Source organism: Festucalex cinctus, chromosome 1 (assembly GCF_051991245.1).
Source record: "Festucalex cinctus isolate MCC-2025b chromosome 1, RoL_Fcin_1.0, whole genome shotgun sequence".
Lineage (NCBI taxonomy): Eukaryota > Metazoa > Chordata > Actinopteri > Syngnathiformes > Syngnathidae > Festucalex > Festucalex cinctus.
The window spans coordinates 1,908,393-1,918,392 of NC_135411.1; the positions used below are offsets into that span (position 1 = coordinate 1,908,393).

The window sequence follows — 10,000 nt, forward strand, 5'->3', positions numbered from 1 at the left end:
CCCCCTGTTGGGCAAGAGCTTTAAATGATTGCAAATGTCTTGTTGATTAATAATAATAATAATAATAATAATAACAATAATAATGATAATAATAATTATAATTATTATTCTTATTATTAAATCTTTTTTTAACCATGAAAAACCTCCGTTCCAAGTGAGTTGTTGTGTCGTGACTCAATGGATTTTCCGCTAAATGCCAGTAGAGGGTACTAATGTTCTATTTATAGGACAGTGAACCGTTTTTGTTGACCTGTTGGCAGTTTTTTAGTTACCTGTATTAAAGCCAACACAAATGGACATGAAGTGCGCGCATCTATTCATGAACATTTCTCAAGTCTTGGCCAGGCCAAGAGGCGGTAGAAGTTTTGTTTTTCTCCATTGAGTGAAGTCAGTATCGGGCGGTGGCGGTAATGCGCCACATAGTTGTTTACCAACCGCCGTGTCAACTCCAAATAGCGTAGAAGAAGACGAGGGGGAAGTGGTGCACTTTCGTTTGTGATTGTTTTCCGATTTGGGGCCCCAAAAGTGGTGGAAGCGAAGATGAGCAGCAGAACTGTCCTTCACTGTGAAACGTCTTCACTGTTGCATCCCAACAACAGACTAAACGCGCACCTCGAGCAGCTGCCGTTCATCTACAAGGTTCGAGCTAACGCGGCTTAGCATTAGCATTAGCATTAGCCACCAACTCTTCCTTCGTCACGTGGCCTTGCAGTTGACATGGAAACGAGGCAGCGTTCACTTATTCTTCCATTCCACTGTATGAAAACGTGTCAGTCGGGTTCTCCGCACGTCCCAACTGTCAAGACGTCCAAAAAGAATAACACGACATGACAAAATATTCCAACGTGATGTTTGTTTGTTTGTTTGGTGCAGGCGAGTTTGCTGCTGCCAGATTGCGATCGCGCTCCGCCGCAGCTCGACGCGGCGTCAACCACTTTCCAAAGTTTCTACTTGCTCCGGAACCTTCCGCTCTATCAACTCCTGGACAAGAACCTGAGCCGCGGTAGGCGCTCGTCGTCGCGCGATGACGCCATCATATCAGTTGACGTTGGTCTTGCGTGACGTCATTGTGCTTCAGGAAGCGTGTGCGGCCTGTCCTACAAGACTCGCGTCGATGAGGACAACTGTGCCTTCCTCAAGTCAAACGGTAACACGCGCCTGAGGAAGTGCGCCCCCTGCTGCGTGCACGTATAAATGTGATTGTGCGTGCAGGTCATCTGTGTCTGTCCCTGGACAAAGACTCGTATGAGCTGTTGGGCGTCGAAGGCAAAGCGTGCAAACCCAAGAACAGCCGATATGGTGCGAAGCGCTTCATCTTCTCCGCTGCTGCATGATGACGTCACGCGCGCAAGGAAATGTTTGCTAACGTTTGCAGCAACATCCTTTTTTCAATGAGGAAAATGGATTTGAGCAGGTTAGCCTAGCATGCTAATACGTCACGTGACTCCTCCTCCTCCTCCGTAGTGGTCAGCGTGGACTTGAGCGACAGCTGCATGGCCCCCGGCCGGCCGGGCTACCAGCGTCTCCTCAGCGGTCTGACGAGTCGCCTTCCGCTGAAGATGGACTTCCTGTTGGTGCCTCGCTCAGGTGACTCCTTCCCATCATGCATCCCCCCAACATGAGTATTGTCATGTACAGTTTGAGGACACACCCCCTTGTGTCGATGACTGGGATAGCCGGTAGTCCGTACACGCCAGCAAGCTGTTGAAGTCACAGGGCGGCCATCTTGCTCCTCCCACCTCGCCAGCAGACTGCTGTATAAACCGACAACGTACAGATGAGACATGTACACCTCGGAGGCACCTCGGAGGCAGGCCGGATAAGGCGGGGTAGAGGACTGCTCCATATTTTTTCCATACTTTGAAAACATAAATGAAAACATGCTGTTTCGACTAAGTCGTGCCACTAATGTTCTCCAATTTGTATCCTGTAAATGTATGCGATGGGATGGCGAGAAATGTTTCTTTGGGAGGAGCAATATGGCCGCCTCAAAAGTCTTGGCCGTAGAAAAATGTCTTTTGTTTGAGCTGTTTGGAATGAATTGAATGCATGCGCCTTTGGAGATGATTTGAAATCCATTTATTTCCATACTATGGGGTATTATTATATGGCACGGAAGAGGCGGGACTGATTTTTGCACATCAGTTTGTTTCTGCTTCGGTTTGCGACATGTGGGCTGCGTCAAAAAGACTTTCGCTTCGGACTTTGGAAATTCACTGATGTGCAAAATCACGTCCCGCCTCTTCCGTGGCATCATCCCCATGAGTTGGAAGAAGGACGTTTGCAAGTGATGTCATCTAGCATCAGCCAATCGAAAAGCACCTTCACATGCTGCTATGGTGTTTTCCAAATATTGTGCACAAGTAAGACGCATTTCTTTAAAAACTAATACTAAAAGTATTTCAAAGTAAGCGTTTATGAGAAGCACCATGAAAAAACGAAAAATGAAGTGAAGTGAAAAATTGGCAAATTCTAATATCCGTGTGGGACCAAAAAAAATGTTAGTTTTTTTTCCCCAGAAGGCGTCTGTAATTTTGCCGAATGTAACGTGAGCCAATTTGCGCACGCAGGTGAAACGGCCGCACTGCAGCCGCTGCTGTCGCGATGCGATTGGACGCGGCACGCGGTGAAAGTGGGCGGGCGTCTCGTGAGCCACTCCGGCCGGCCGGCCCCGCCCACTCCGGACCCGCGCTCCTACGACCCCTTCCAGCTTCTGGATTGGCTGGGGGCCGTGCAGGCCGACGTCAGCTGGTGAGGAGGCGGGACCGGACGACTCGGCCTTTTGTCTCATCGCCACCATCTTTTTTTTTTCTTTTTTTTTTGTGTCCTCGCCAGCGACAACTCCGCCGACAACTTCCTGTCGGCCGTGACGTGTCCTCAGCCGTCCGCCGAGTCCCCGCGCGGCTCCTTTCTGCTGGACGTGCGCGGTCTGCTGCGTCCCGAAAACGTCGGCGCGCTCATCCGGCAGCTCAGGTAACCTTTGACCCCGCCCGGGGATCTCCACCTCCACTCATCCGACCTTGCGTGTGCGTGCGTGCGTTGCAGCCACTTCCTGGAGCAGCCGCGCTCGGCGCCGTGGGCGGCCATGACGGTTTACGGCTTTGCCGACAGTCTGCACGTGCACGAGCGGCGCTTTTACACGCTGGTGCTCTTTCCTGACCACGCCTACTGCCTGCACATGGCCACGCCCGCCTCCTGACCACGCCCACCTCCAGAAAGTCACGTCTGATTATTTGTGGAAAGGTTCCATTTGGTCAGCGTCTTTTGTTCTCTCGCCACTGATTTGATTTTGCGACATCAATAAATCCGTTTTTGAGAAGTGACGTTTATTTGTGAAGAGTTCAAATTAAAATAAAAAATGTTTTACAGTTCAACACAAGATGTGGAAACGTAAGCTTACGCTGCAAGCTGAATTGCGTCGCGATTTGCGAGTTTGACGAACGGCCGAGAATCCATCTTGTGCATCGATTCGTACACTTTGTGGACGGACCAATCACAAAGCAGTATTGTGTTCCATGTGGCATGATCATGTGACAAAAGCAGGATGTGTTGAAGTCATGGAAAACAAACAAGCCTAAGAATTGTGTCGCTGCAATGAATTGTGTTGTGGCCACTGACCTGTATATAAGACTGGATAGCCAATACACACCCGTGCAAGCCATTGAAGTCACAGGGCGGCCATCTTGCGATCAGACTACTGCATCAACTCTACGTACAGATGTGACATATACAACTCGGAGGCAGACTTGGGGGGGGGATTTGTGCCAGGGAGGTCACTAATTTTTTTTTTCTTGTTAAAAAAAAATGAGTGCAAGTGGACAGTATGTTTTGCTTTGAAGACCACCTTTTTCTTTTATTAGATTTGGCAGCGGCATCTTTCTTGAATTACACTTTGTAATTCTTTAATCCAAAAAAATATGCAAGTTTCCACCTATAAACATTCAGCATATCATTTTACATGTATTTAAGGCAAGTTGTAAAAAGTTTGTTCGACATATTTCAAAGATGATGAATGATGTCGTTTCTACTCAAATGTTTTCCAATTTGGATCATGTAAATGTATCGGATGGTATGGCGAGAAACGTTTGTTGGGAGGAGCAATATGGCCGTCTCGCCACAAAAAAAAAAAAAAAAAAAAAGTCTTGGTCTAGTGTCTAGCGTCTATCCAGTTCTATATATAGATCAGTGGGTGTGTCCGAATTCTGTTTCCTTGTTGGATGTAAAACGGCAAAACGCGCTTCAGACTTTTGCAGCTGGCAAACATGCTTGTGTTATTATTTGTTTTGTTTTGTTTTGTTTTAACTACCATGATGACGTTTTCATCCATCGCTGCGATGCGTCAAAACAAACGTTTGCTCCATGTGCATTAAGTTGCCAGCCACGTTCTCCAATCAGCTGCAAGTATTGTCGCCAATGTCCCGCCTCTTCACACTGGAGTGCTCCCAGATCATTGGTCGAGATTAGACGACTGCTTCGAGGTGGCCATATTGCTCCTCCCAAAAAATGTTTCTCGCCATACCGGCTGATACATTTTCAGTATTGAAATTGGAGAACATTTGGGACGGCGCTGAACAGGAACAGCATCATTGATCTTTTCAATTTGTTCAACATAAACGAGGAATTCACACATTTGACAACTTGCCTTAAATACACGTAGAAATGATGAGGAGGACGAAACTTGAACTGTGATTGAACAAAAGCTGCTTCTGGCAAATTAATATTGGGCTCAAAAGAACTGAGCTATAAAAGAAAAAAGGGGATCTTCACAGCAGCACAAACTGTTTAGTTGTATTTTGGTCGAAAAAACTAGTGAGCAGCCTGGCAACCCCCCAACCGTATAACTAACCGTCTCCGAGCTGTATAAGTCTCCTGCGTACGTATAGTTGATATTGTCGTCTGCTGGCGAGGTGGGAGTAACAAGATGGCCGCCCTGTGACTTGCACTGGCGCGTATGGGCTATCCGGTCATATATACAGGTCGGCGTTCTCACCTTCCGATTGTGGCGAATCAACGTCAATTTTCAACGTGGCTATCGGCACCTTCGTCCTTTTCACGATTCGCGTGATCGTGAGCGAGCTGACATCATTTCAATCAGGTGTGTTGGAGGAGGTGTGACGAAGGCCTCCAACAGCCGCTCCGCCTTTCATGTCGACACTGAAAGAAAACGACGGATGGCCAAAAACGTGTTTGACTTTTATGGAGTCTCAACAGTCTTTTGGCTCGTCATCTTTTCTTTTCTTTTTTTTCTGAACTGACGTTTGCTAGCTGGCGAGCTTCCAGCAACAAGCCTGCGACTCCAAAAAGTTTTTGGGTCAAGGGTTAGGGATCCCAAATGTGGATGGTCCGCAGTCATGTGACATCCAAAAAGGAGCTAGCTGGACTAGCTTAGCATCGCATCCACGCCCAAACATGGACTTCCTGTCAGGTGAGCTCATCATCACTCGGCCAATGGTCTGCACTCAAACACCCAGTCCAGTCCACATGTACAACCTGATCCTGGTCCGGATCCAGGTCAGGTCCGGTCCGGGTCCTAGTCGAGCTCCTTGCTTCTCTGCAGGTGCTGCAAGATGGCGTCGCTTCCCTGCGACGAGCCCCAAATTCTCTTCAGGGCTTCGCACTCGCGCTCGTTGGTTTGCTCCAGGGAACTTCGGCTGGAGTTCCTCAGCAAGGCTTTGGACTCGCGCAGGACCTGACACGCACACACACGCACGTTTCAAATGGTGTGGGGGAGGGGCTTGCAAAGAGGCAAATCGGCTTTGATGGAACAAACGCGACATCACGTACGAGCGCCATCAGGCTCCGCCCACTGCAATCAAGGCGTCGCAATAATCATCATCAGCAGTCATTGTGATGACTGAATGAAGGTTGAATTTGGCGTCTGCAGCAAGTGGCCTTCGAGCGCAACAGCCACTTGATGCCCACCGACTCCCCTCGCAAACAAAACGCTAACGCTAACGCTAACGCAAAATTAGCATCGTCTTCCAGGAGAAGTGTTTGCAATTTGTTCAAAACGCTGTCAAAAAATGACATTTTTTTAATGACCCCTTCCAATTAGAATTCAGCACTTCATTCAAAAGGCAACATTTTATTTTATTTTTTTGGAAGATCAGCGGTTTTATTGTATTCATTTCATGTCCCGAGGACGTCGTCAACATTTTTGTTTGTTCCAGTGCACGAGCTCATCATTTTCTTTTTCCAATCTGTTCACTATTTGCATCATTTCAAATGGAAAACATGAAGCCAAAATTCTGAATGTCATACGGCCACATGTATGAAATGCGTTGAACGCGAAGATTAGAAAAGTGAAACTCACCAGCGAGTCGACGGCCAGCAGCTCTTTGACGCGCACGGCAACTTCCTGCGCGAAGGTTCCGGGCCAGAGGACCTGCGAGACCAAACCTTTGGCGCAGGCCTCCTGCGCCGTCAACTTCCTGCCGCTCAGGAGGAGCTCGTTGGCCTGAAAGCAAACGAACCACAATTAGGCCGACGGGTGGCCGGACGGACGCGCGGACGGACGGACGGACGGACGGACGGACGTACGGCGGGGGGCCCCATGATGCGGGGGAAGGTGAAGGTGGAGCAGGCGTCGGGCGTCTGTCCGTAGGCGGCGTACGGCGTCTGGAACCACGCCTTCTCGTTGGCCCACACCACGTCGCACAGCGGCAAGATGGCGGCGCCCAGGCCCAGCGCCGGACCGTTCACCGCCGCCACCACCGGCTTGCGGAACTGGATGAACGTGTTCACAAAGGTCCTGCGGCGAGGCGGGCGCAAAAGCAAAAGCTAAAGCAAAAGCAAAAGTCAGCGCACCCCCTCCTCGCCTCGAGAGCAACCCACATTTTGCTTATATCGATACATGACTGGATAGCCAATTGGAAAAGACTTTTTAATGTTTCTCGCCATCCCAAACATTGAAAGGATCCCAATGGGAGAAGATAGAAAGAGCAAGATTTAAGATTTATTCCGTTTTCAATTGATTTGACAACTTGCCTTTAATACATGCGGAAATGTGATGCTTGACAGGAATTGATTCTCTTCTGACTCCCTTGTCGCTAACATGCTAACAGAAGAGCTAATGTGACAAGCCAACAGGGGCGCTAACTCGCTACATGCTAACGTAATAGTTGCTGCCAAATGACATGCTAACACGTCAGCTGACTTACACAAGTGCGAGCTAGCATGTTAGATGCTAACCGCTGTGCTCATACCACTGAACTATATAAGTGGCGAGCCGCTAGGCTAAGACTTTTGAGGTGATGAGGCCGCCATCTTGCTCCTCCCAAGAAAACTTTCTCGCCGTCCCATCGCATACATTTACAGGATCCAAACATGTGAGACGATTGGTACGAGGCTCACCAGAACGACACTGCGCAATTATTAAAACTAGCTCAATTTAAAAACAAAAAACGAGCTGAAATGAAAATTGCAAAATTCGAATAACCCTGACACGATATGTCTGATGCAGTATTGTGTTTGCGAGGTGGGAGGAGCAAGATGGCCGCCCTTGCGCGTCTGGGCTATCCAGTCCTATATACAGGTGAGTGTCGTTGGCCCACCCACTCACCTGACGCTTTCGGCCATCTTGACGCTCTCCTTCTTCCTGTCGTCGCTCAAGCGCGCCAGCAGGTGGCGCAAGTCCAGGCCGCCGCAGAAGACGGCGCCCACGGCGCCCAGCAGCACCAGCTTGCTGTCGTCCGACGCCGCCGTCGCCATGGCGCTCTGGATCTCCTTCATCACCTGCGGCCGGCACACGCCAGAGGTCAAAGGGCGCCGGATGGCGCTCGGCGGCGCTCGTGGTCGACGGCGAGCTCACCTCGGGGTTCAGCGCGTTGTTTGGCGAGCTCTTGGTGGAGAGCAGGATGTGCGTCAGGCCGTCGTGCCGCTTGACCACGATGTCGCGGTAGCGGTAGGCGCTCTCCGTCTGCCGCACGCTGAAGCGCAGACGCTTGTCAAAGGCGGCGCGCTCCTCCGGACGCCGCTTCAGCGGCGCCGTCGTGCCGCCGCCGCCGCCGTCCTCGCTCGAGCCTGACGCAAACGTTTTTCAAATCATTGTTGACATGTTCTGCCGACTTTTCGGGAAGCTCGTGAGCAAAATGTGGCGTGCGATTCCCAAAAGTGGGCGTGGCAGCCCAACTTTGACACATTCTTTCTTTTTGACATGAAAACGGACGACAAACGGAAGGCGAGCGAGCGTTTCTTCCTCTTACCTGCGCCCCCAGCGAGGGCTCGCACGGCGGCGAGCGCGAGGGCGGCGGCGGCGGCGGCGGTGGCGCCGTGGCCCCGCGACCTGATCCCCATGCGGGCGCGCAGCTCGCCCGGGCCCAGCCGCGCGCCCGCCGGCTGCTCCAGGGCCACCTCGGGGGCCACGTGGTGGGCGTCGCGGGCGCCAGCGTCCGCCTCGCTGGGCGCCGCCTCGCTGGGCGACTCCTCGCCGTCCGGGGGGACGTTCATGGGGCTTCGCGGCACCAGGATCTTGATCCCGCTTTTGGACAAGTCCAGGACGCGACGGGCGGGGCCCGCCATCGGAGGCGCCGGCATCATGGGGGGCGCCGGCATCATCGGCATCATGGGGGGCGCCGGCATCGGCCCGCCGCCCGCCGCCGACTTGCCCTGGAGTCCGCCGGGCAGGTGAGCCGGGGCGGGCCCAGGGTCCGAGACGGCTTCCGGAAGCGGACCGGCGCACAGGTAGCTGCGGGTGGAGCGCATGAGGGCGACGTCTCTGCGCCGCCGGTTGAAGTCGTGCACGAAGGCCATGCAGGTGGTCAGGTGAGTCTCGGGCTCCCACGTGTCGCCTTCGCAGCCGTAGCCTCGCCAGCGGACCAGGTACTCCGTCCGCCCCTTCCGGTTCTTCCGCTTGTCCACGATCCGCTCCACCTGCGGGGCAGCCCAATCAGTTCATCAACTTGCTCGCACGTCTCCACATTCACGGCAAACTTTCACCTGGCTAGCCTTATTTTTTAAAACAAAAAACAACAAAAAACGCGTCTCGAGGGCATTTGACGACATGGAGTTGACATGACGTCACTCACTCGTCTGCAACTTTTCCCCAAGTTAGCTCGCGTTAGCATGTTAGCGTCACCTCGTAAAAGTCTTCCGTTGCCATGGAGACGGCGCACGAGAGCCCGCAAGTTCCTGGGGCGACGTCAGCCGCTCGCCAACATGAAGAGCGGCCGGCGGTTCCGTTCGGTTGGACCTTTTTTATGTTTTTATTGTATTTTTTGACCGTCACTTCGAAGTGACACTCTCGGCTAGCAGCCTGTTCAGCCGCTAGCTCGACGCTTGACTGTTGACTGGCGCCTCCAGGAAGCGTCCGCGCCGACCTTTCACAATAACGGAATGCTAGGCTCTTTTATTTTGAAAGAATTGAACAAAACAAAAAACAAAAAACAAGTATGTGCAGCTTTGAAAACCAACTTGTTCTTTTATTGCTCAGTTCCTTAGAGCCCAATATTAGATTTGCAGAGGCATCTTTTGTTGAACTAGTTAGAATTGTTGAATTTAAAAAAATATACCAGTTTCCTCCTGTACGAAACATCATGAAGCATAGAATTGATACATGTATTTAAGACAAGTTGTAAAATGTCCTCTTGTTTATGTTTGACACATTTAAAACACGATAAATGTTTCTACTAAGTCGTGTCTAAAATTTGCATCCTGTAAATGTATGTGATGGGATGTCGACAACCGTTTCTTGGGAGGGGCAATATGGCGGCCTCACCACCTCAAAAGTCTTTTCCTATCGGCTATCCAGTCATATATATAGATCAGTGGTGCGGCCTGACCTCACTTCACCTCAAATAAGGACCCCGCCTACCTGGGAAATGATGATGATGATGATGATGATGATGATGACGGAGAAGAGCGTAAACAATTCCTCTTTCTTGTCATCCTTTCCTCATCCATCCATCTTCTTTGAAGGCTGGACTTTTTTTTCCTGTCCGATGTCCGTCCCCAGCCACTTCATCCAACTTGGGGCAGACCCGCCCCTGCCCCAATTGAGAAG

At 51.0% G+C, this 10,000-nt stretch overlaps 2 protein-coding genes across 2 annotated transcripts; one reads left to right on the forward strand and one right to left on the reverse strand.

Moving 5' to 3' along the window:
* Positions 1 to 312: 312 nt before the first annotated feature.
* Positions 313 to 3,319, forward strand: rpp40 (ribonuclease P/MRP 40 subunit). The gene is made up of 8 exons (XM_077511744.1): positions 313 to 639; positions 874 to 1,003; positions 1,079 to 1,147; positions 1,213 to 1,299; positions 1,465 to 1,587; positions 2,571 to 2,751; positions 2,836 to 2,973; positions 3,046 to 3,319. Exons 1-8 carry the CDS (start codon positions 541 to 543, stop codon positions 3,197 to 3,199), a joined length of 981 nt encoding a protein of 326 aa, XP_077367870.1. The 5' UTR covers positions 313 to 540; the 3' UTR covers positions 3,200 to 3,319.
* On the reverse strand, positions 3,306 to 9,295 carry cdyl (chromodomain protein, Y-like). The gene is made up of 7 exons (XM_077511742.1): positions 9,077 to 9,295; positions 8,205 to 8,871; positions 7,811 to 8,022; positions 7,562 to 7,734; positions 6,541 to 6,751; positions 6,314 to 6,457; positions 3,306 to 5,689 (listed from the first exon to the last, which is right to left on the reverse strand). The coding sequence occupies exons 1-7, from the start codon at positions 9,098 to 9,100 to the stop codon at positions 5,531 to 5,533; spliced, it is 1,590 nt and encodes a 529-aa protein (XP_077367868.1). The 5' UTR covers positions 9,101 to 9,295; the 3' UTR covers positions 3,306 to 5,530.
* Positions 9,296 to 10,000: the final 705 nt, after the last annotated feature.

What these genes read in the sequence shown, in the direction of transcription:
- rpp40 (XM_077511744.1), top strand. Translation starts at nt 541, where the DNA reads ATGAGCAGCAGAACTGTCCTTCACTGTGAAACGTCTTCACTGTTGCAT. An exon ending in GTGCAGGCCGACGTCAGCTG is followed by an intron (nt 2,752 to 2,835) that starts GTGAGGAGGCGG and finishes TGTCCTCGCCAG; the next exon opens with CGACAACTCCGCCGACAACT. An exon ending in GCGCTCATCCGGCAGCTCAG is followed by an intron (nt 2,974 to 3,045) that starts GTAACCTTTGAC and finishes CGTGCGTTGCAG; the next exon opens with CCACTTCCTGGAGCAGCCGC.
- cdyl (XM_077511742.1), bottom strand. Translation starts at nt 9,100, where the DNA reads ATGGCAACGGAAGACTTTTACGAG. An exon ending in AGCCCTCGCTGGGGGCGCAG is followed by an intron (nt 8,023 to 8,204) that starts GTAAGAGGAAGA and finishes CGTTTGCGTCAG; the next exon opens with GCTCGAGCGAGGACGGCGGC. An exon ending in AAGATGGCCGAAAGCGTCAG is followed by an intron (nt 6,752 to 7,561) that starts GTGAGTGGGTGG and finishes GCCTCGCCGCAG; the next exon opens with GACCTTTGTGAACACGTTCA.